The 25,812-nt window shown below is 42.5% G+C and overlaps 1 protein-coding gene across 5 annotated transcripts in view; it reads left to right on the top strand.

Moving 5' to 3' along the window:
- LRCH1 (leucine rich repeats and calponin homology domain containing 1) overlaps positions 1-23,656 on the top strand; it is a 196,541-nt gene extending 172,885 nt beyond the window's left edge. For 3 of the 5 annotated variants that reach the window (XM_082700564.1, XM_082700566.1, XM_082700567.1), the window contains 3 exons: positions 1,090-1,227; positions 5,554-5,631; positions 14,185-14,753. In XM_082700564.1, coding sequence (XP_082556690.1) covers positions 1,090-1,227; positions 5,554-5,631; positions 14,185-14,391 — 423 coding nt within the window. In that variant the 3' untranslated portion in view covers positions 14,392-14,753. Of the gene's footprint in view, positions 1-1,089; positions 1,228-5,553; positions 5,632-14,184; positions 14,754-22,610 lie in introns of those variants that run through there. The other 2 variants (XM_082700563.1, XM_082700565.1) reach the window with 1 other exon arrangement.
- The last annotated feature ends 2,156 nt before the right edge of the window (positions 23,657-25,812 follow it).

Genomic DNA, 25,812 nt, shown 5'->3' with positions numbered 1-25,812 from the left:
GAAGATTTCAAATTGAATGCAAAAAGATAGTCAACAGCTGACAGCAGTAATATGGCAGAGATGTTAGGATTACCTGACAAAAATTGCTTGATAACAGTGCTCCAACAAGCAATTACAAACATGGTTGAAACAAAGAGGAATAGTAGAGCACGTCAGTAAAGAAAGAGAGACTCTTTAACAAAGAAAGAGAAGACCTAAAGAAGAGCCCAGTGGAAGTAAAGGGCTGAAAAACACGTTATCCCAAACAAAAAGCCCAGCGGAGGGGCTCAACTGCAGAATGGAGGTGACAGTGAAGTGATAGAGGTTGCCTAGTCTGAACCACAGAGAGAAACAGATGGAGAATAAGAGCAGCCTCAGGGACCTGAGGGAGTGTAGCAGATGGCCAATATTCATGTCATGGGAGCCTTGAAGGAAAGGCAAAGGACAGCAGGGCTGAAGCAATACTCCAGGTGGGAGTGAGGTGGGTGTGGCTGTAGAGATGCACCATTAGGAAGGTGGTCATGGAAATAGCTCAGATTCTGACTGTATCCACATCAGCATCCTGCTGTGGTACTCTGGTATGTTTCTGCAAGTTGTTGCCTTCAGCGGAAATGGGGTGAAGGGTCCACAGGATCTCTATTATTTCTTGTCACCAGGTATGAATTTGTAATGATCTCAAAACGGAAAATTCAATTTTTTTAAAGTCAAAAAATTGATTCTCAGCAAAAACAAAGTCTAAGAGAAAAGTATCCCTTAATCCCTCCTCTACTCCTGGCAGACTGTCAGAACCAGTTGGACCTGCTTTCCATTGATCACCTCATTCTGGTTTTGTATTTCCATAGCCAAGGCTGAGGCAACATTGAACTCCAGAAGTAATTCCATTATCCCATTCACTCAATCTACTAAAAATATTAGGCAGAGTTGGATTTGTTTTTCTACAGCAGGATTTTTACTACAATATCTGTTGGAAAAAGATAATGAAAGTGTTTTCTAAGTGTTCCTATTCTTCTCCTCATAATGAAGTTAATGTCTCAATTCATAAACACCCATCACTGTATTTGACCCTCTGTTGCCTGTTGACAACTGGATTCCCTCTGATTCCTCTCCCAGAGCATCGAGATGAGACTCAAGGTCAGCCTGCATGAAGACCTGGGGGCCGCACTCATGGACGGTGTGGTTCTCTGCCACCTGGTCAATCACATCCGCCCGCGATCAGTTGCAAGCATCCACGTCCCCTCGCCAGCAGTTGTAAGTAACACCAGATAAAGGGAAACTAACATCCACATAAGACAAATTTTGGAGTACAGTGTTGCTTGTTAAGATGCCAGCAGGGTCCCTCAGGATCTCAACAACTAGAAGAGCAGGAAAGAAAAAGCTCTAAATGAAGCAGCAATCTACCAAAAAGGGGAAAATATATAAATATGTAAATAAAAAGAAAAGAATTTATTTCAAAGATAAAGCACATCACGTTAAAGGAATTACTGGTTGGGGTGCTAACTTTTATGGCTGTACGGATGTAAAGATTCATTTCTCACTAGGGGTTACTTAAACAGTGAGGAGTCTTTCCAGACAGCTTTTTTTGGTTGGTGGCTTCTCTGCTAAATGGAATGTCTTGGGATGCTGGGGTGGCTCAGTTGGTTAAGCAACTGCCTTTGGCTCAGGTCATGATCCTGAAGTCTCATCCCCACATTGGGCTCCCAGTTCCAGTCTGCTTCTCCCTCTGACCTTCTCCCCTGTCATGCTCTTGCTCTCTCGCTCGCTCTCTCAAATAAAATCTTAAGAAAATAAAAAATAAAAATAAGTGGACTCTCATTCCTTTATTAGTCACTGAAGAATTTAGGATGACTCTGAAAAGATGTGGGTTCTATGTAAAATGACATTTTAAATAACCCATCAAGCCAGAGGTTGGTCAGCTGGGCATTAATTCAACGATTCCTCAGTGCCTCCCTTTGCTCAAGGTACAAGAGTTACCAGGACAGTAGTGAGAAAGGCGGATTTGCGAGACTCTGCTAATGGCTTAAAAATCCTCATCTCTGGGGTGCCTGGTGGCTCAGTCGTTAAGCAGCTGCCTTCAGCTCTGGTTATGATCCCAGAGTCCTGGGATCAAGCCCCGTGTCCTGCGATCAAGCCCCGTGTCGGGCTCCCTGCTTTGGCGGGAAGCCTGCTTCTCCCTCTCCCACTCCCCCTGCTTGTATTCCCTCTCTCACTGTCTCTCTCTGTCAAATAAATAAATAAAACCTTAAAAAAAAAAAAAAGTCCTCATCTCTGCTGTAGGGGAGATGAAGCTAGAGGTAGGAGCCTCTGCCTGGAGATCACAGAGCGTGTTTCTTTCCACCCTGAAGGGAGCTACCAAGTCCATTTTATGGTCATTCAGATGAGGGTTGGGAATCAGGGATCAGCTTGTCTCTGGAGGCTAGGTCAGGTTCAGGCATGAGGACAAGAAAGAAGAATTTCTGTCCACACTCTTCACTGTTCATTAAGAAAGGAGGAAGAGTTGGGATGCCTGGGTGGCTCAGTTGGTTGAGCAGCTGCCTTCAGCTCAGGTCATGATCCCAGCGTCCTGGGATCGAGTCCCACATCGGGCTTCTTGCTCAGCAGGGAGCCTGCTTCTCCCTCTGCCTGCCATTCTGTCTGCCTGTGCTCGCTCTCTCCCCCTCTCTCTCTCTGATAAATTTTAAAAAAAAAATTTAAAAAAAAAAAAGAAAGGAGGAAGAGTTTAAGGGCTAAGAATGCAGGGTTTGGGTACAAATGCCACATCTACTTATAAGCCATATGACTTCAGGCAGGTATTTATTTATTTATTTATTTGTTTGTTTGTTTTAAAGATTTTATTTATTCATTTGACAGACGGAGATCACAAGTAGGCAGAGAGGCAGGCAGAGAGAGAGAGGGAGGGAAGCAGGCTCCCCACTGAGCAGAGTGCTGGATGTGAGGTTCAGGCTCTGTCCCAAGACCCTGGGATCATGACCTGAGCCCAAGGCAGAGGATTTAACCCACTGAGCCACCCAGGTGCCCCTTCAGGCAAGTATTTAACCTCTCTTTACCTTGATTTGTTCTCTGTCATGGAAATGTTCCTGTGAGGATAAAATAGGCAAGAATGCAAGCCATTGTTATTGGTGTTTGTAGAGTAGATTTTCGAAAAATTCGGAGCCCCTAATTTCAAGGCCCAGTGCTCATAGAATACCACCTGAGGAACGTTCTTCTCCCTGCCTTCCCCCCAGGAAAGCCTCACCATGGGATTACCTTTTTTTTTTCTCTTTTTAATTTAAATTCAATTAGCCAACACATAGTACGTCAGTAGTTTCAGATGTAGTGTTCAATCATTCGTCAGTTGTGTGTAACACCCAGTGCTCATCACATTGGCTGATGGGCATTAAGAAGGTCATAGTGGTATTTTTTGTGCTTTCTTTTCTCTTGGCAGCAGGTAGCTGAGGATCTCATTCCAGCTGTCAGTTTCCTTTCTATATTGTGGAACACATTTTCCCTTTGAAAAGTTTTACCACATTTGCCTCAGAAAAGCATGGGGGGCCACCTGGGGGGCTCAGTCACTCTGCCGTGGGCTCAGGTCATGATCTTAGGGTCCTGTGACTGAGCCCCCCATGTCTGGCTCCATGCTCAGCAGGGAGTCTGCCTCTCCCTCCACCCGCCACCCCCCATCCATGTGCATGCTCGCTCTCTCTCTTATATAAATAAATAAAATCTTAAAAAGAAAAAAAGGAAATCATAGGGGGAAAAAGATGAGTTTGTCTTCTCTTTCAAATCTGTCTCAAGCTTACCTTAGTTTGGGCAGCAAATTCTGTCCTAGAATCCAGTATGAAATTTTCCAGTGTTTTCTATGCCAAATTCTTATTTCATAATTGTTCCCAAATTATGAGAAACTATGACTCCTCATAGCTTCCAATTTGAATCTATAATTGTATTATTCATAGTGAATCTGAATTGTGTACTAAGCATTTTTATATTTTATTAAGCCTTCAGGACATGCTGCATTCATCTAGAAATCTTTTGATTGTCGGCCTATTTTCTTTTTTTATTTATTTACTTTAAAGATTTTTACTTATCTATTTGAGATGGGGAGAGAGAGAGAGTGGGAGCACGGGGTGGGGCTGAGGCAGAGGGAGGAGCAGACTCCCCAGTGAGCAGAGAGTCCGATGTGGGACTTGATCCCAGAACCCTGAGATCATGACCTGAGTGAAGTCAGGCACTTAACTGCCTGAGCTGCTCAAGAGCCCCTATTTCCCTTGTTAAATAATTTTTTTTAATTGAATAAATAACAGGAAATAATGCCCAACAAGAGAAAATACAGAAACTCCGGGGAAAGGAAAAAAAAAAACAAAACCCAGCAGCCTTTATTCCATAAGCCAAAGACCACTGTTAACATTTTGACTTCTCTACAAACTACTAGCATCCTTTCTGCATTTAAGTTGTTCCTGAATTGCGAGCTCCTTGCGGATACCTTTTAGTAGTTTTTAAAACTTACCAAAATCTAGAGTTTCCTCATACCATCAAAATTCCTTCATAAATACCCATTTTAATAACTGTAAGATATTTTAGCTTATGTTTTCATATCACAGTTTTCCTTTTTAGAGATACGGGCTGTTTCCAAATGTCCACTTAGCACACATTCTTGAGTGAGTGTCTCAGAGCTCCTCTGAGCAGCCCGGCCTTGCTGCACGTTGGAGCCTGCTTGGGTCCTGGTCCGAGCCCTCACTGTCCGTGCAGTGTCTGCGCAGGCTGTGCTCTCTAATGCAAAAGGCTGCTCCCTACCCTCTCTCCACATCCCCTCACCTTGAAGCTCACCATGCAGGCTCCCATTTCTCCCTACTTCAACATCTCCAGGAGCTAAGCTATTCTTGACCCTATAGAACGGAGTTAGATTCTTTTCCCTGCTTTTTTTTACCCTCCTTATCGTCATGTCACAACCAAGACCTATACCATACTGTACTGTAATCTGCTTCAGCTTACCAATAGTTCCCACTGGACTGGAGCTAAGCGACCATGTGGCTTGCATGTTTGGCTTCCACAGGTACACACTTAGCCCGGAGCAGAGTATCTGACCCCTGGGAAACCCTCTGTTTGCACCATCATCACTGCCCTGACAGCACTGGGTGCCTTTTCTAACCACATTATTGTCAGCATTAAGCAGTCTAATTTTTCATTTGCAAAACTACTATTGTCCATTTTCTGTAAACCAGGTTGGTGCCATTTTGACTCTTCAGCCCATGGTGTGGTTGAATCTCTAACTATTGTATTTATAGCAAGTGCTTTTCTACCCTAAACCCAGGCAACGTCGTAGAATGAGTCAGGTGCCCCATTTACTTACATCTTTATACACACACACATATACACACATCACAGCATATACAATGTCTGGAAGAATAGAATCCAAAATCTTAATAATTCTTATCTCTAGGTAGATGTTTCTAGATGATATTTATTGTGTTCTTTTTACATATATATTTTTCCTCCCATGAACATGTGTTAGTTGTGGCATTAGAAAGTTTAAAATTTAACCTGTTAATAAAATTATTTCTCTCTTAATAATTCATTATTTCTGCATATTTGTATTTCTAGCCCAAACTTAGCATGGCCAAATGCAGAAGAAATGTGGAAAACTTTTTGGAAGCATGCCGAAAATTAGGAGTACCAGAGGTAACGTCAAACTTAGTCCCAGAACTGTGTTTTGGTGCAGATTTCCTTTAATATATGTGTTTGAATCCACTGAATGGATGTATAGCTTTGCACATGCTTTTTAGTCTCAGTCTTTCTTAAGGAATACTATTAAATAAGTTATATAAAATTTTAGTTTAAATTCCTCTATTGAAATGAAATTAAAATGGCTTGAAGTGGTAGGGTCAATACTGAGGGAAAAGAGAATATAATTTCCTTAAGGTTTTGAAACAAATGCAAAATAGTCAGCTTGAATCTCTACTCCAAGAGCAGAAACTATTGCGGCTTCGGTGAGCCTTCTAGCAGGTTCCACAGGGAAGAATTTTGGAGCTATTGGTTTTCCTTATCCACAGCTCTTAGGCAAAGCAGACCTGTAGTTGACTACTAATCTGTTGATTTCCATTCCGTATAGTTGCATTTTGGTTGTGTGGATCAAATGATCAATGTTGAAAATGTTATAACTATTGTTATTATTATAATTAATTTTTACCAATAATAATAACAATGTTTGTATGTTGCTTTATAATCTGTTACCTGTTTGCAGTTCCGTTTCCCCCCGTTAGTCCGCCGTCGACCCAACTGGCGTTCCCTATAGGCAGCCCAACTATACTTGGCTACTTTCCTTTCTCCCAAGCTCAGTCCCAGCCTCACTCAGCCTGATGGCTAATTTGGGGCTTTTAGAGGACTTCGCTATTAGTAACATAAAATGATTTCTTCAGGAGACAAAAGCCAGTCCACTCAGTATTTGGGGGTAAGTTGAGAAATTCATCATCATTGTGATAAACGGAAATGCACAGAAAATTACATTTTTAAAAAATTTTCTTCTGTGTTTTCCTGTCTGCCAAAGACAAAGTAACTACAAATTCCGTCATGAAATACTGTTTATGAATATGTGAAGGAATTACATTGTAACATAATTCTCTTCAGTGATAGGAGTTAGGTATTGGAATTAAGAAAGGGTTATTCTCTTTCCTCCCATTTTCCCCTTTTCCCTCCACCTTCCCTCCCCCCCTTCCTTCCTACTTTCCTTCCTTCTTCCCTCCCTCCCTCTTTTAGCTTGTTAAGATTCGAAGGTCAGGGGTTAGTGGTGTAATTTTTTTTCATCTTATTTGAAGACAAGGAGAGACCTATTAAAGCATCATTATGTCAGAACTATATCCATAAAGAAAGGTCTTGTAAATTCATGTTTAAAAAGAGTATAATCTTTATATGATGGACTAAATGTCTTTGTGATCAATCCAGATGTCTTTCAACAGTGTGAATCTGTGTGTTCGTATTACCTGTGTATTTATTAATATTGCATATACCTTGTTGGCTTCAAATATTTTTAAAACTTCCTATACATGCTATTTTTAATAATGTGATCCCATCCTGGGGTAATAAGATTTCCATGTGCGAATCAAAACTATCATACCAAGTTTCAGAAGTTATTTGTGTCTGTGCTAGAAAGCACTGGTGAGTTATGACCTAATCCCTTGTGATGTTTTTAAACTCAGAAAATTTTTTTGGCTTCTGGTGGTACAAAATGAAATGTAGATGCCCTTAACCAAGTGTTATGAGTAAAGATTGGTAATTGCAATTTTCTTTTAAAGTAGGGAAAAGGAAATTAAATTACCATAATATGCACCGAAAAATGTATCATAATTTCTGAAATATGCCCCTAGCCCCATGTCCCATGGCACTAATCAGCAGTTCATAATTTCTGAGAAGATTGAGTTACAGGGAATAAATAACCTTTCTTGCCAGGGTCCCATTCAGCTATGCTTAGTAAGAAATACATTACTTATGCCATTTTTGACTTTTTTTTTTTAAGATTTGAGGGGACCTTCAAGTTTTCATCCTGTATAATGTGTATGTGTGGTTGTATGTATGCTTGCGTGTGTGTGTGTGTACACATATATCCATCCTGATGGATAATCCAATAGCATTTTACCAGTGACTACAGTTACATTAAGCTTCTTGCTACCAGAAAAATTCTGTTGGTTAGTTAGCAATTGAACTTCTTAAGGACATATTTTAAATTAAGGAAGGAGTATTCACGTGGAAAACTAGAAATGCTGTTGGAAGGTAATTGGCAGATCTCCCTGTACACACAAGGGAGCTTGCTTTCATCTCACAGAAGTAACGAGGAATACATGATTGGAAATGAGGAAATCTTGTCATCTGGACATAGGATAGTGAGTTGGGGGAGGGGTGGAATGATTCCTTCAGATACATTTCTTGCACTATTGAAGGGGGTTGATGTTATAATGTGTATGTGGCACACTACAATTAATTATTTGCATTAAAAAATTATATCACAAGCCTAAGTGCAGAAATTCTCCATATATGATCAGACATTTGAAAAGACTGGTACCAAAAAAAAAAAAAAAAAAAAAAAAAGATAGAAAGAGAGAGAACCTATGCCATTACATTTTCTTAATTGCATCACACTTCATATTTGGGGAACAAAATAGTCATTGATTTCCTAGTCACAGACAGTTAATTCCTCAGTGTAAGCTTTTCCTGCTTTCTTTCTTCCATTACTTAGCTTCTCACAGACATTCTTAAGTCACAGAGGTGGTGAATTCTATAGTTTATAAATAAGCTCCATACTAATTGACAGTGATGAATCACCCGGTAGAGACTAGAAGGTCACAGATGTGCTCTAAGCTCTGCATTTGGTGTCCTTTGTCATGGAATCACTGTTGGAAGCTCCAAGACAAAGGCCAGTACTGGCCCCTGATACAATTTTGTGGAATGTGGTTGCTGAGCACTGGGTAGTTAAGTTTTTACATATAAAAGAATCTGAAAAAAAAGAATCTGAAGGGATGGAATTCATTCTAAAAATGTTCCAATTGTTCTAGTTCATTATATTTTCCTTAGAAGTCCCGGTGGACACAGTCCTAGCTCTGTGCCGCAGGGTGGGTCAAGGTTCATGAAGCATTTCACTCTGGTGTGGATTACCTTTAAATGTGCCTTCTTCAAATGGGTTGCGGTCAGCATACTTGCAGGAGGTTAGCATATGAGGACAGGTAAGGCAACTCTAGACCTCTGGGTGTTATTTGTGATGTCTGGTTAAGGCCAGCTCTGTCCCCTTGGCTCCATAGTCAGGGGAACAGACAGAATTTGGAACAGCAGCTGCTACTGATGGAGAGAAGATATCACAGAAAGATATTAGCAATGGGGACCTGGAGCAATTCTGTTAGGATAACAGGAGAATTAACTTGCTATTAAATTGCTATGAGGTAGAGGCTTGCTAATGAGATTGCCAAGGAGAGGTCCTTAAAAATGAACCGGAAGTAGCACTCGCGGGCAAGTTTCTTTCTCAGTGGAGGGGATGACATCCCTTCCAATAATTATTTCAGTGTAAGTCATTTTCCCTCCTGCTGCTCATTTCGGGTGCGTTGGGGTTTTGGTTTTGAGACCACTTCCTCCACAAAAGGGACACAAACAGAGCAAACATAACCCGGAAGGAGAAGAGTGAGTGGGTGAAGGGGATCTGTGAGCAGAGAGAGAGAATACAGAGGTTTGGGGTCAATTACCTCTACAGGTGCTGGTAACAAGTTCTGTGCCCTGAGGCCAGCTCCTTAAACTGTGCAGCAGTTAACCATTCATTGAGGACTTCTCATGCAGGCAGTCATCTTACATGCTCACTGTGGAGGGTTGGAGGTAAATGTTTGATGGCTACACTCTGAGGAAACTAAAGTGGGGAGAGGTGAACCCCTTTCCAAAGCTCAGGCTAGCAGCTGTGTAGCTGCGGATCTGGCGTTGGAACCCTGCTCTCTGTGCCCGAGCGCCCCCCTCTGCAGATAGCAGGTGCTGCAGTAAATTCCAACCACGTTCTTCAGAGCCGTGGAGTCTTTCCAGTAGCCAGCACAGGTGAGGGAAAGCCAAGGGCTGGGGAGGAGACAACAGATCATTCCAGCTCCTTTGCATCCACCAGAGCAGTTTCTCCTTTGCCCATAGTCTATAGTGGATTCCCAGCTACCATTCTCTTTGAGGAGAAAGATATCCTGTTGCTAAACACAGGTGCCAGAGCTCCTTGCCGTAATGAGGCCGGTGGTCAGACCGTGCAGGCCGTCTTTGACTTCTGGAGTACTGCAGCATCAGCTCGACCTTGAAGACAGGCCTACCCTTGGTGGGCTCTCAAACTCTTGAGGATACATTCTTTGCATCACCCAAGACTCTGAGTTTGGTTAACCCTCGGACTCGTGAGGCCCTTAATGAACACACTGAGGCTTCTTTCCTTGGCCTGTAAACTTGTAGAAGATACGTGGTTGGCAACTGGGGGTTTCCAAGTTGATTCAAATTGAGGGCAGTGTGGGGCTTTTATTAGTGTTGTTGCAGGTCCAAAGAAACATCTGATTTATGAAGCATTGAAAGTATTAGAAAATAGGTATTTGTTTGGTTCACCAGGGACATTTTTCTACTCGGTTTTAAATAAGTAGCCTTGGCCTCAGACCTCTCTAAGGAGCAAGGTCCTTAAATTTAAGACATTTGCTCTCTTTAGAGGAGGAGGGAACTTCATAGTCATTACTGTCTGCAGAGGAGAAATAGAGCAAGAAGATTTGGGCAGCAGCTCCTCTTAGTGGAAGACTCCTTGGGCCCCCGCCTGCCTGGGCAGCACAGAGGCCAGGGGCTTGCGAGACCACAGGGGATCCCTCAGCTTCTGCATCGGCCAAATGGAGTTAAAAATAAATTCCTAGAGAACATTCAGATTCTGACAATGATCATGTTGATCTAAGTGGTTGATCAAGTTGACATTGTGACTGAGTTGACAGAGTTGACATGGTGGCCGAGTCTTCTTTGCAATACCTTTCATATTTGCCTTTTGTTGTTTTTTTGTAATGAGATAGTGATATCTGAAAGTAACAGTAGTAACTTCCCTACTGTCAGTGAGGTTTTAGGAAATTTGTAACTACTCTGAATTTTTTTAATTGACGTACATTCTATAAATTGAATATGCAACTCTTTTTTGTTGTTGCTTTAATCTTGTGAGAACAGGAGAAATGAATTCTTTCTCTTTTATGCCTCTTTTCTTCCCCCTAATCAGTAACTTTAGCATCAATTTAAATCATAACTAATAAATAATTTTGGGGGCATAGGATGAGATTATTATCACAAAATTTAATTTTCTATTTATATTGGTTAGTCTTGAGGTCAGATAACCAGAGGTGTAGACTGGCACATTTATTATTTTATTACCAGCAGTTTTAAAATTCATAATTTATTAAAAAGGGTCAGTCTCCAGTGTGTAAAATCAGGTGCATTTCTTAACAAGTAGTATGTGTTTACCATTGAGAAAATAAGACTCCTTTCCCACTGTGTGTCTCCTGATGGCAGGGTCGCCTGTGGTCAGCAGTTCATATGCGCATTGTTGAGAATAAACCTTTTATTTTTTATTCTTTTTTTTTTTTTTGAGATTTTATGTATTTATTTGACAGAGAGAAATCACAAGTAGATGGAGAGGCAGGCAGAGAGAGAGGGAAGCAGGCTCCCCGCCGAGCAGAGAGCCCGATGCGGGACTCGATCCCAGGACCCTGAGATCATGACCTGAGCTGAAGGCAGCGGCTTAACCCACTGAGCCACCCAGGCACCCCTTTATTCTTTTTTAAAGATTTTATTTGTCAGAGAGAGAGCACTCACAAGCAGAGGGAGTGGCAAGCTGGGGGGAAGCAGGCTCCCCACGGAGCAAGGAGCCTGATGTAGGACTTAATCCCAGGATCCTGGGATCAGGACCTGAGCCAAAGGCAGACACTTAACTGGCTGAGCCACCCACGCGCCCCAAGAATAAACATTTTAAAAGCAGCACCTTCAGTTACAATTCTAGATGAAGTAGTTTACTGATAATAACAGTTTTCCTATAAGTCCTTAAAATTGATGATTAGTTCTCATATATTTGGAGAAAATTCTAGAAATCCTTCATTATCTCACCCCACCCCTCCAGATTTTATACCTTGTCCATCAGCACTTTAAATGTTCAGAATTACTATCAACATTCCTGATCCTTGTTATCTTGGATTTTTAAAAAAATACTTTTTAGGTGTTGACCTTAAGAATTAAAGTTATATTTAAATAAATTGAATATATTCTAAATTTCCTAGAATTTAGACTTTATGACGCTCAGAATGTTTATAAACCAAATCTTTTGCCTGATCTGTCTACATTTCTGTTTGTGTCCATAGTATTCGGGGAAACTGGGCTAATCTTTTAATAGTAACCTTAGTCACACATTTTTGAGTTGACTCTAAGAGAATCAATTAACCTCTGGCGATTGTGATTTCTGTTCTCTATGGTGGGAATTAGCATCCACACTTGTTCTGAGGACTCTGATTATGTTAACTGTGTTTTTCAAATGCCTGCAGTCATTACTAATTTTGAGTGAAATTTTGCCTCCTTAAATGTCTCTTTAAAGTTTCTTCCTTTTTAGCATTTTCCTATTTTAATTGTAAGATAAGAAATGTATAATCCCTAAGTCCCTCTCATTACGACTGTAATTTGGTGGGCATAAGGGTCAGAAAATTCATTTCTCCCAGAGGTTTCAGCCCTGGTTCCTACCCAGCATCCCCTCAGAGGCTGCCCAGAGGGCTGCTGAGGGATGAGGGACAGAATCAGAGAGCAGGTAACAGAGGGCCCCAGCAGCCTGCACTCTCCTGGTTACAGGGATTCCAGTTTTTGCCTACCGGATGACCTTAGACCCATGCCTTTTCCTTTAGAGATTATGATTTAGTTTAAACCAGCCACTGTGGACTGTGAGTCTAGCCCCTACCCACTTTAATCTGAATTAACCCCAGAATCTGTGGCATCATGAAATTAATTCCAGGCAGAGAAGAGTGTTGTGTTTTGGTTCCCCGTGTGAGACGTGTGCTCCTGAAGAACACGACAAGGACAATCTGATTCAAGTTCTTCGATGGCGCTGCCAGGTTGCAGGCCAGACATTTCCCACAGGGTTCCAGGAAATGTATTAAAATATACCCTAGAGGTAGAATGATTTGCTTTTAACATGGAAATACCCACTTTTGTGAAAATCACATTTCAGTCTGTCGATGCCTTCTGTCTTAGTCTGCTTTGCTCAGATTTCACTGGTTAAAGCCCAACATTGCAATAGAAAATTCTGATTGCAATAAAAACTTCTTTCTTTAGATGTTTCCCCATCTGCTTCGTCCGTGACCTGCCTCTCTCTCCCAGCGAAATCAAATCTATGTGTAGCTGTTTTAATTCTTAGGAAAGTAACAGTGGTAATTTGATTCCTCCAAATCCACTTAGAAAAGATGCATTATCTGAATAGAATATTAAGGAGACTTGATATCTTTAAAAAGTCTGTCCTTCACAGCCGCATCTCTACCTTCATAAATTAAAATAAGAGTTGAATGCTTTTCACCTTATTCATCCCACTTGCTATTGTAGTATTCCTATTTATCTGAGGGCATCAAGCTAACTTCAGAGGATATAAGCAAGACAGCATCTCATATCTTAGAATCTTTCAGTGGCTCCACGATTTGCATTTGCCTTCGCAATATAGGCTAAAATAAAGGGTAAAACTGTGGCAAAATATGTTATAAAATATAGATTACATATATTTTAAATGCTTTGCCAATTTTGAAATAAAGCTGCATTTATAAAATATAAATATTTTCAGTCCTTTTTTAATTTGGACAGAAAACTACTTCTCTTTCCTACTGACCTATTAGTTATAACCACTATTAATGAATGGTAAGCTGTGGTCGCTTCCAGTTGAGGAACTCAGTGAGTCAGGAAACGGTTTGCTGTAGCTATCCAGCTACCGATATCCAGAGGCTGACTCGGAAGACTTGTGCCCCACTGTACCTGTTTAGTGGTGAAGAAATTCACCTAACAGCCCCATGTGGGTGTGTACTTTTATTCTAACTGCACATCCAGGAAGGCTCCTCTAGACTTTGACTTATGGGTGGCTGCAAAAACATGAAATTTAATGTACTTTCTGACACGTGTTAGGAACATAATTAAAACCAGCATTCCCCAGAGTTTAATCAATAACCCTTAAAACAAGAAAAAAATTAGATGTACGTATCACCTATCAGCGAGAGCTCACTTATATTCATTCAGTCTTCGTAAACCAGGCTGAAAACCACATTGAGAATGGTGAGGACAGGTGGGGACTCAACTTGGAAATTTATATTTTTCCCTTAGGTAAGGTTATGTCCTCAGTGTCCCTAGTGAAAAGCTCTTATTTTTATGCCCTTGGTGAGCACGTGATAACACTGAAATATTTGAACCGTTTCAATGCCAGAATGACCTATAAATTGCAGAATGTGCCATTCCTTAGTGATGGCATTCCTTAGTAGAGGATTTCTTTGTGCTGTTTGCAGAAAACACGTTGGGTATGCTGCTTTTCTTTTGTAATGGGTTAAGAAAAATCTTTGATGGTGGAATGGGTTTTACCTGCTTGAAATAAGGGGTTACTCTTGCCATTTGCTAGTAACCAGAAATGTGTGCTTCTTTCCAGCTGTTCTTCTGTGTATTTTTAATTGTATGCACTGTCTCTTTCTGTTCTAATGGCTGCCCACGGAATAGGCCGACCTCTGCTCTCCGTATGACATCCTGCAGTCGGACTTTCATCACATTCGAAAGACTGTTGACACTCTGCTGGCACTTGGGGAGAAACCCCCACCACCAACTTCTGCCTTCCGCTCCAGGGACCTTCTAAGCTTCTGTCTTGTCCATCTTCTCTTTATAGTGCTGATCTATATCACTTACCGCTGGAATGCTCTGTCCGCCTAACGCCTGCATGTGTGCCCACACTCCCTTTGCTATGTCACCCTGATCCATTGCAGGCCCCTTCCGCCATCTGAGCCTTTGCCTGGCCAGCTTCCCTCCCTGTCATCTCTTGAGTGATCTCTGGAGTTCTGAAGCCGGACATTATGCGTCCGATTTTCCCAAAGCACAAACTATTTCATAGAACGCAGTTGCCATTAAAGAATTTCTCCCACTTACTGGAAGACAGCGACCTGTGTATCTAGACCTCACGCTTTCTCATTCCCATAGTGCCGGCAGCAGTGCACTGCAGTTCTCTCTCTCCCAGGGAGCTCCTCTGCCCTGGGTAGAGCGGAAGATTCTACAACAGGAGCAGAGGGGATTTAGGGTATGGAAATCTTTCCTTTGGGTCAGTGTCAGATCCTAATTCGGGACTGGGCAATTGTGTAGAAGGGCTACCTTGCAGAGGAGACAGAAAACTGGCATTTGGGGCCCTATTTGGCCTATTAAAGTCTTTAGCAATACCATTATTGACCAAGTTGAAAAATGCCATCGGCAAATGACTGCTTTGCTGGCCATGCAGTTGGCTTTCTCCCTGTTGCTTGCCATGGGAGCTGTGAGGGGCACCAGGGAGCATTGCTGCCCACTTCCACAGGGAGGAAACCCCTCTGCCCTGCCCAGCCGCATGAGACCTAGCTGTGCAAGGGGTCGCTGGAAGGAGGGTCCATCGCTGTTAGAGCGCCACCTGGAGGATTCGTTTGCACATCACTTGGCGCATATTTTTACTTTTTGCTCCTTTAGGTCTATTCTGAGCTCTTAGGAAAGCATTTTCCAGAAGGGATTTATATTTTTAAATAATGTAATGGGTCGTTTCTCTTTTTTGCTACATCACATCATAACTTCAGGTCAAGAATGTGATGGATTTGACTGTATTTGCTTTCAAATAAAGCCATGAGTCATGGAACATCTTGGCCCTAGCACTTGGGTTACTATGGCAGAAGCCAACAATAAGAACACTCTTATTTTAGAAGAATGTAGTGTCCCTAATGACTTGAAATGTCTATTTAGCCTTTGTTTTCCAGTGACATTAGCAAGCTGCTTCTACCTAAGTGAGCTTACAGGATTATATTTGGTTAATATATAACTTTTGGAGCAATGTGATCAGTTTATAACTAAAAGAAAAAACCCACTAGAATCTTTTCTTGGCCAAGATATTCCTGGTTCTGGGATGTCTTTCTCTAATATGAGAACGTCCTGCCCCATGGTTCAGACAGCTTCCCCTAGGCTTCGCATTACATCCAGTTGCCAAATACTGTTTCTTAAATTTGGGAGATGATGACATTAACTTCCTCAAGATAAATTTCTAGTTTACTCAGATGCAAACGGTCTACATCAATGGCTTCTAAGAAGATAATTTTATTTTTCTGAATGTTTCCATGAATCCAGGGAACTTGAGAATATGGAAGAACCACACAGAAAAGTATATTTATAAATATTCTTTGTTGCTAAATTATATTTTCTAATGGGAATATTCTTTACATTAGAATACCTTGAGTTACCTGAGCTGTTCCCTCCTGATTTTGTGTGGATCGGTGAAATACAGGGTATGCAGACGCCATTTAGCTAACCTCGGCTGTGTATAAATAACCCACAGATGTACTGAATTGCTTTGGTGCTATCTTGTACTCTTCAATCTGTAACACAATAAAAGCCCTTTGTGCAAAGCCTAATGAGCACCCTGAGCCATAAGTTGTTTAATAAACACATTGCGGGTGATTATTCCAGGTTCCAATCAGCCCATTGATGCCCTGACCTGTGCCTCCACCCCCCACCCCAGAGCAGCTCTCTGGGTCTCCACCAGCTCTGCAGTGCACTGTGGCTTCCCTTAGTGATCCTTGTTTGGGTTTTTTTTTTTTTTTCTTCTTCTTTGGGAGGGGTGGGAGGCAAAAGGGAAGAAGAGTTATGACTTACAGGGTGGCACTTCAAAGAAAATTCTATCGATAAAAACCGAGTAGAGCAATCATGTGAGATCAGATTTAATTTTCAGTGCTGACCTGATGGCATTCTTAGGCTGTGTTCATATTTCAGTCCTGGCATCAAAGGATCCTTTGGATGCGCTTTCATTTCTCATGCCATTAATGTGTCTGTTCCCTAATGTGCTGCTCCTCTTGGGATTTGTGGGGTGGTATATATTTTTTTCAATCAAGTGGTATGGTAACTAGCAGAATACAATTAATTTAGCCCTTTAGGCAAAACTTGGAATGAACTGTCTTGCCCATTGTCAAGCTGTTCATTTCTATTTAGAATATTAAGCTTCTCCACGGTTCTTCCCTGAGGTACCCGCACACCAACCCATATGCTCGCATGAGGCCTGCCATTACAACGTGACTGGGGATGTAAGCTGACGTGTGTCTCATCTGAGCGGTGGGCAGGGATTTAGTTCCATGATTTATATGTGCATCCTAAATCTCCTTCCTCACACAAGAAGGACCATTTTTCCAGTACCTTCAGTGCCTGATAAAAGGAACCCATTGTTTATTTATGATCTGTCATTGAGATAGAAAGATCTATTTGAAAGAGAAAGTTCTCTTTCTCCAGCTCCTCCAACTGGTGACAGCTCGCCCCTCAGTATAAGGATTTCCACAATATGTCACAGCTAATATCTATTCATTCCTTCTATTTATGGATTTATGATTCACATGTGGCTCAGTGTTCGGGGCAAGACACTCACAGAATGGGGCTGGTGGTGAGGGGTCCTGCAGAACTCAAAAGTAAGACAACCGAGTAGGTATTTCATCAATGAAAATAAGTTTAAAAAAAAAAAAGGTGCTTGATACCCTGATACCTTTTTTTGTGACTAAGAAATTAAATTCAGTGCATGGTGGCTAGGGTTATCTCTCTAAAATCCATGTTGCTCTATAAGGACAAGACATCCTAAGGGCAAAGGATGTCTCACCTTATAGGGTCCAGTACTGGACAACGGATTAAAATTTCAGAAGCCTGAAAGTAGTTTTGGATTAAATGAAAAATATTTTAATACCATTTTATTTCAGGGGATTTGGGTTTAAAATTAGGATTCATATTTTGGAAGTAGTTCTCAATAAACAATCAGATATATAGAGAATGTGCACTTTTTTCCTTCTTTGAGACCATCAGGGTCCAGTTCCTTGGCTCTTCAGTGTGATTTTATTTGTGCTTGTGTTCATTTATTCGTTCTTCTAATACCAAAGGAGCACTCTTAGAGTAAGGCTCTGTCATAGACCTTGGGGATACGTGACCCTGTCTTCAAAAATCCTGCAGTCTAGACCGGGGGTCAGCAACATTTTTACCAGATGATAAATATGGCGGGCTTTGTGGGCTCTGCAGTCTATGGGACAGCCACTCCGCTCTGCTGATAACAGTCTGAAAGCAGCCGTCAGCACCCCCTGTGAACAGGGATGGGTGTGTTCCAGTCAAACTTTATTTACAAAAACAGGCTGTGAACTGACTTGGCCTGCAGGCAGTGGGTGTTGGACCCCTGACCTACTGGACAAAGCAAATGGGAATTCAGGGTGACACAAGATTCTGTAAAGCAGGGGATCAGACCTGGTGGGGACTGGGGAGTCTGTAAAGCCTTCCCGGAACTGTGATGTTTTTACGCCGAGACCTGAAAGGTATATAGGAATCGCCAGGGGACAGGGGTGCAGGTTCGGGAAGTGAGGAAACGAGCAAATACTTGTGGAGAATGAAGTATTCCCGAGGGAGGACGCACTAGGTGGTGGCAGGGCTGGAAGGCAGAGACTCGAACGGAAGGTGCCATGTCTCTAGGAGTGGGACGTGGTCTCTGTTTTACATGGGAAGAAACCGACTCCAGAATGCTTAGATGGCAGGAACTTGAAGCTCGCTCATGTGAAAATAACATAGATGGTTCTGCTTCAAGTTCAGTCACTTCAAGGGCAGGAACGGGCATTTGAGAAACAGACTGGCAGATCTGAACTACGCATGCATCAGTGACTTCATCATAGTCCAGCGGCTGGCCCGGGAGGAGGTCCCTGGCTCTGTGGGAGCACAAGAACCGTAGAAAGAGGAGAGCCAGGTGGCCGTGCTCCCGAAAGGCCTCTTCCGCCCTGCCCAGAGGTCTGTTGCTCTTGATGAGAAGAAGACCAACAAACCAGGTCGCAGAGCTAACGCCTGTCCCCGAATCGAGGGTTCTGTGATCCCCCACCCAATGTGAAATTTGATGGCGCTTCTCAGGATAGAGGCCCTTTTCTGTCCCCAGGGCACAGATTCACCTTCAGATGAAGGAATTTCTGGGCAGCTGCCTGATGTTGTAGAAAGAGCCCGGGGTGGGAGAGGAGACGCATGTTCAAATCCTGGCTCCTATACTTACCTGCTTTGGGACTTTAACAAAGTTACTTAACCTCTCTACGTATCAGTTTTGTCATCTGGAAAAGAGAGCTATTACACCTGCCTTACACAGCTGTCCTAATGAAATAAGCAATGCAGATCTGTAGTGTTGGCCCCCAGCGTGTAGGAGGGGCCCCGGAGATCTTTCTGAGTTCGCATTTACTGTTTATGGCTTCCCTGTTTGCTGGGGCTCTAGAAAGAGTTGGGTGACGGGCTGTGAGGGAACCTTTACTGATTCCGCCATTGGAGAAGCAACACAGAGCACGAGCTCTTCAGGGGCCATGGGAAGCACTGTGTTTATGCAAGATACTCCTTTATGACTCTGCCCTGTGTTTTAAAAGGAAACCCAGCAGTGGTGCTGTGTTCTCCAGGAAAGCCGCTAGGCTCCTCTAACGATGGATAAATTTAAATGCATTTAAAGACAGTGTGAACGTACAGTCATCTCTGCTTTAAATCCCTTTCATCCAGGTTTACGTGGCTCTTCTCTGTCACTTCTGATCAATTATAAATGTACAGCCATTCCTTCTCTCTCCCAATTCTGGGTCACTTCTGAGACCCTCCCCCCAGAACCCCCTGGCCTATGCAGAGGCAGGCCATCCTGGCTACCCTCTTCATTTCCAGCAGGCTCCCCTCGCTCAGCCTGTCAGCCAGTGCCTCAACTCATCATTCCTATCAGTCTTCATTCCAGTCCTGTGGTAAAATAACAGAACTGCTGCGTTTTTATGTTTCTGTTACCTTAGTCCAGTCTTTGTAGATACCTCCGACACCATCCAAGTAATCTGAGGGCACTTCCGGGTTTCTTCAGGGCATCTGAATGAAAGGAGAAAGGCAGAAAGGAATTGAGAAGTACCTTTTTATGTCCTCTGTGTACTTCTCATTGCCAGCTCTGAGGGTGTAAGTCAGACTCGTGGGCTCCACACTGGATTTCGGAGTGAGGAGACCAAGAAGGTAAGAAATGCCACTTGGAAAACTAAAGGCCAAGTAAGGTAGCTCAGTCTGTGTCGTCTCCAGAAGTCCTATCAGTGAGAGGTTGAGATCTCAGTACTTTCCCCTCCCTGTCTCTTTGGAGCCCCCAACCCTTCCCAACCATGGCCACTAGCTTGGAACCCTGGAGCCAGCACTCCTCAGAGGGACCAGTGCAGCCATTAATGGGGCCATGTTGCATCTCAAGCAGGACCGAGTTTAGGGCATGTAGCCCCATAAAAGCTATGCTGTACACAGAGTTTAGACCCTGTGGAAATATTAATACTTGAATTCAGGCACACTTAGGACTTCAACACTGTGGTCAAAAAGCAAAGTGTCTTTCAAAATGCCTTGGGAGTATTTATTCTTTTAAGATTTCTATTTGCGTTCCTCACCGAGCGTTCTATTGATCTGTTACTGCTTTTCTCGATGATTCATTGAATCAACATGTCTCATAAAACCCTTAGTAATTTGATCCAAATACTTCTTTAGAGTTTGTTGTTTATCTTTTAATTAATTGGGGTTTTTAAAAAAGATTTTATTTATTTATTTGATAGAGAGGAAGTATACAAGCAGGGGGAGCAGCAGCCAGAGGGCAAAGCAGGTTCCCCAATGAGCAAGGAGCCTGATGCTAGGCTCAATCCCAAGACCCTGGGATCCTGACCTGAGCCAAAGGCAGATGCTCAACCAACTGAGCGTCCTAGGAGCCCCAATTTGGGGTTGGGTTTTTCTGGGGTTTTTTTTTTTTTTTTTTTTTTTACACTTAGAAGCTTTAAACTTTAAGGCAATCAATTGTTTTTATCTTTTGTAAATTTTGGATCATTTTTTAGCTTAGAAAATTCTCCATTTATTTATAAGAGAGAATGCTAACGATTCATCTCTGTTTTATTAGGAGAGATGTTCATTTAACTCTTTATTAGTTCATTTTGAATTGCTTTTAGAATATGATGTAAATAGAAGACTTTAATCCCCCCCCCCCCCCCGCAAGTAATGCCTCATACCAGAAGCTTAACCATAATAGTGGCCATTTGTAATTTCCAACAAAGCCTGATGTCAACTGGGGTGCTGTGGAGATCATAAGAATGGGTTAAACAAACACCCCTGCCCCTGTGGAACCAACCTTAGCAATGAAATGCCAGATTGAGGTGCTTTCACAAGCCTGTGACAGGTGGCATGGGGAGAGGATCTACCCTGACATCTGGCTATGGCCCATCTTGGCCTCATGCATGGCTCGTGATGCCCAGCTCACACAGAGCCTCCCATTCTTCCTCAGGCTGACACGGGGCTACTAGGTTGTCTAGCAGCGTGAATGAGTGTCCAGCAACTATGCCATTGACAAGATAATCCTATTATGGTACAGAGCAGACATGCAAAATAATGGTTAAAATTGTGTTCTAAAGAATCAGTTGCCTTATGTTGACGTGGCCATTTCTTAAGACCTGGTGCCAGACAGAGTCTGAGGTACTCTGCATTTACCACAAGTTAGGGAAGGACAAGGGATAGGGGTCATAAAGTGATGGAAAGAGTACAGGAGATGACATTTTCAGATGGTGGAACAACTTACTGGAGATGTCACGGCATGTCCTTTGAAGATTTTTCTAAGAGTGGCATGCCTATATCTGCAGTAATTTATGGAGAGTTCTGCACTGAGGAGGCAGGAAGATCTGGTTCTTCAAGCAAGAGTCACATGAAATGAAGCAGAAGTGTCCAAGACCCTAACTGGCTCATGTTAAACCCTGCATCCACTGCCTGGGGTGTGACACATATCTCATTTAAACTGTCCTTAAAAACCGCACTCGTTGGGCTGTGGAGGACAGACCGTGATCTGTAGACAAGAGTAAGTATTTGCTGGGGAGTATTTTCCTAGCCAAGGAGATTCCCCTCACTCCAGAGCCAGATGACAAAGGTCTGAGATTATTTGGTTGTGTTCTTTTATAAACTGCTTTGTTGAGCGTGCGGGTTCTCCACCCAAGGAGTGATTTGCGTTGATTATTTTCCTTGACTTGTATATACCGGCCATTTCCCAAGAGCAAAAATACAACATGAGAAAGTAACAGGACATTCGTGTCTTTGACAGTTTTATGAAAGAGTCCTAAAAGAGAGACTGTTGAAGGTTGTGGTGAAAATTACTTATTTACAAGGCTGTTCATAAGCATGAAGAAAGGATACCAAGGCTACCAGCATACCTCTATTTCAGAGACCACAGCAAATAAAATCAAGGTTTATGGTCAGTAGAATGGCACATGGTCTGTATAAATGAGTGTACTAGTTCCTTTACAACGTGTGAGAGGTTCTGTGCCATTTTGCTTTGCAAGAATGTAATCTAATATAGTCTTGGTGTTTGGTTTCCACCTGACTCTTTAGCTCAGTTATTTAGCATACAGGTTGTTTTTGTTTTTTTTTTAAAGGATTTTTTAAAGATTTTATTTATTTATTTGACAGATCACAAGTAGGCAGAGAGGCAGTCAGAGAGAGAGAGAGAGGAGGAAGCAGGCTCCCTGCTGAGCAGAGAGCCTGATGCGATGCGGGGCTGGATCCCAGGACCCTGGGATTATGACCTGAGCCGAAGGCAGAGGCTTTAACCCACTGAGCCACCCAGGCGCCCCTTGTTTGGTTTTTTTGTTTTTTTTTTTTTAATGTTTCAACTATTGCTTATTTCAAGATGCTTGGGAGACTTTCTGAAACAACCTTCACTTGTGAAAAATCGTCATTTTCTCTGCAAAGATGGAAAAGATCCTTTGCCAATGGGTTGAAAGCAAGGGAGGGAGCACAGTCCGAGATACTCAGATAGGCCTATGTCAGAGCTCAACTTAACTCCTGTCAGTGGTGTCCTCTAAGATTTTATGATTATGTTTCTGGTCATCTAAAAATTGACATTTTCTTCTTCTTCCTTTTAGGAAAAACTGTGTCTACCCCACCACATCCTTGAAGAGAAAGGCCTGGTCAAAGTGGGCATTACCGTTCAAGCCTTACTAGATGTAACGGTAACAAAGACTCTGTTCACATGAAACCAGCTCCTCTCTCCTTTGGGTCGGTTCAGACTCTTGTCTCGTCAGAGATCCTGAACTCTGCTCTCAGCACCTGTTCCTCCTACCCTCCCGCTCCCTGCCTGTCAGCTCCCTGGCTCTGGCTGCATTGAGGGGAGGACAGAAGGGAAGATTTTCCGCCTTTCAGAACTGACTTCCATTGTTAAGATTTGAGAGATGTTGACCTTAAAGCCAGTGAGGGAGCTGCCACTGAAGGACTGAGCAGCACATCAATGCCTTTTACAACCTCCTTCATCCCTTCCCCGCTCACCTACTGCCATTACCAACACACCAAGCACAACCGTTTTTGCAACAAGATGCACTCATTTTATTCCAACCAAACTTCTTGTGTATTTAGTGGGGGGAGGGGGACTCAATCAGGTATTCCACCACCAAATTTTTCAAGACGTTTCTTGAGACCATTGCCTTTTAAAAAACTATTTTCGACATACAAAATATTTATATAAATATTATTTATTAGTGAGTTGTTATTCATCCTTTGGATGCAAATTGTAAATTAGGAAACTATTTTATTACTGCTTTTTTGTGGTTAAACACTTTATTTTAATATTATAAATATTGAATTATTTTCTATCCTCTTTGGTGTGCAGTAGTTCTAGGTCTCAGTAATCATGTTTTCTGGTGTATGGGACTCAGCCAAAAAAAAAAAAAAAGCCAAAAACAGGTGCTTCTTTGACAAGAACTGTTTTCTGGGGAGGCATTATTTACACTTTGGTTTATGGAACATTGGTTTTATTTATATTTCTGCATTCCATCCAGTTTCCTACATTCCAGCAGCCCTGTTATCCTCTCATATAACGAACTGACTGAAATCAAGAGAGCACCCCAAAGTTATTTGTAAATAGCTGTGATGAAAAAAAAAAAAAGGCATATTAAACTTGAAGATGAAATGTGAACAATTATTTTTTTGGATTCAGACTTATTTTGGTATGCACAAAACATTCACTTTTTAACACAAAGAAGTAGTAAGTGTTAGCATCATGTGTCTTGAAGTATAATTTTGCACTGTAACTTGGCTAACGAAAGAAAGTCTAGCACCAAAGGTAGATAGCAAGGAAATGGTCTAGGTAAGTAGAGGTAATAAAAAGTGCATTGTTTGATCAAAAGCTTTTGTAAGGCCAGCTTTGACTGAGTGAGTGAGAATGGCGGACGGCACATGGGACCTGGATCAGGAAACCGGCCCTCCTCAAACCCGCCAGTCTTAAAAGAGGAAACGATTCAGAGCAGACGTGCTCATTGTGTTGTAATTTAGTTGGCGCTTCCATAAAATGCTGTGAGATTCATGGTCTCTGGTGTGAGACCACAGAAATGAGTTAGCCAGTTGGTGGAGCAGCTGCCTGCTACACCAAGGCAGGCTTAGGAGAAGGCTTAGGTAAGTGGTGTCCGGAAGACTGAGTAGCCTAGGAAGGAGGAAGTTCCGTCAACACATGACTGGAGAAGAGCCAGCAAAGGAAAGGGACCACCTGTGTTGGCTTGAGACAGCCACGTACGGTGTCACAGACATGGTTACATGCATGCGCGTTGACCCCGCAGTTACAGATAGCCTGGTCATTCGTCTTTCAAAGTCTTGTGAAGGCTGACGGCAGCTTCACTTCTGTGAAAAGCCACTGTAAGTTTTGAGAGCAGCAGCCGCCACAATTCATAAGAGAAATAGAAGGGCGAATACAAAACAAGACAGCAGGAGGGCGGTATGCGGTGAACACAGACGACCTTCGGTCAATGCCAAGACTGCCCTCTGCTGGGCGAGAGATGGGGGGCAGTCACTGGAAATGGTCATTTGGATTGGCAGCTAGTAGTTATTTCCTATCAAATGTACTGTGCACTTTAACCTAACTTAAAATATATTTTAATATTCTTCTGTACTGCACAAATACCTGTTTTGTCAAACAGCATAATGATGTAAAAGAGAAAGGCATCTTGGGCAAAGAGCGTATTCAATGTCAACAACATGCCAAGATCGATATAGAAATAGGAATTTAGACTGCTGCACCTTGATGGGCATTCAGAACGCAGGGTCCTGAAATATTTTTTTACATGTATATATGGCAAACATGAAGCTCTGTCATCCTTGTTCTGAGAGATTTTTTTCCCTCCAAATTAAAAATATTTCTTTTGATACTAATCCAGTATTTTTCTTAAAGTTGGCTGTATAATACAAATGGCTTCAATATTTTGTGCAATGGCTTTTTTTCCTTTTAAATGCAGTCCTTGTATGGCTAAGACGTCTTCAAGATCCTTGTACACTGTTGATATGTGCAATAAAATGTGCATGGCCATCTGAGAGTACCGTAAGTGGACAGAATGTACATAGTGCAAATATCCTTTCTTTTATTATTTAACAGCCATTAAAACTTTGAATTTGTACAAACCCTCTTCTGCCTGACTTACCCATCCAATGCAAAGGTTGACCAGTCACAAAAGAAATCCTAGAGTGTTGTTGCTGAAATAGAGAGTAGCAATTATCTAGTGTGTGTGTGCGTCTATAATATATGTATCTTCCAACCTTTTTTTTTTTTCCTCGAACTAAAATCTTCCCTGGAAGCGGAGAACACACAGCAGTTAAAAGTAGCATTGCTGTGGTGAGGGGGAGTGGAGGGGTTAGACGTAGGACCCTCCACCTGGCCCTTGGGTGGTGGCTCCAGAAGGTGTCACTGAGGAAGTGCGAGGGCTGTGTGGTGCGTGTTGTAGAACCACAGGATCTGGTCCTCTCTCCTCAGCTGCCCCCAGTGGGATCTGACCAGCAGGGAGTGAAGTGGCTGACATGCTTGTGCCCCCATGAAGACGGGGGAGGTTTTTTCCCACACGCGCAGCCTGCCTCTGGTGGAAGAGTAGCTGCTTTGAAGAATTCAGGTGAAAACACAACACAGGACACCAACAGCCCAAGTAAGCAGGGATCAGGGTCAGGGCCTCTGCATTCAAGATCCTTTCCTCCTGAGTTGAGAAAACCAAGGCATGGCCGTCGATGTTCCGATGGGCAATGCTACTCCTGTGCCCAACCTCAAGCTCTTAGGTATCTTGGTCTGTCACATGTCACGCAAGTCTAGCATTCACA

Source organism: Mustela nivalis (genome assembly GCF_964662115.1).
Source record: "Mustela nivalis genome assembly, chromosome: 15".
Classification (NCBI taxonomy): Eukaryota; Metazoa; Chordata; class Mammalia; order Carnivora; family Mustelidae; genus Mustela; species Mustela nivalis.
Note: the sequence above shows the minus strand (reverse complement) of the source record. Positions and strands in the feature narration are given on the sequence as shown.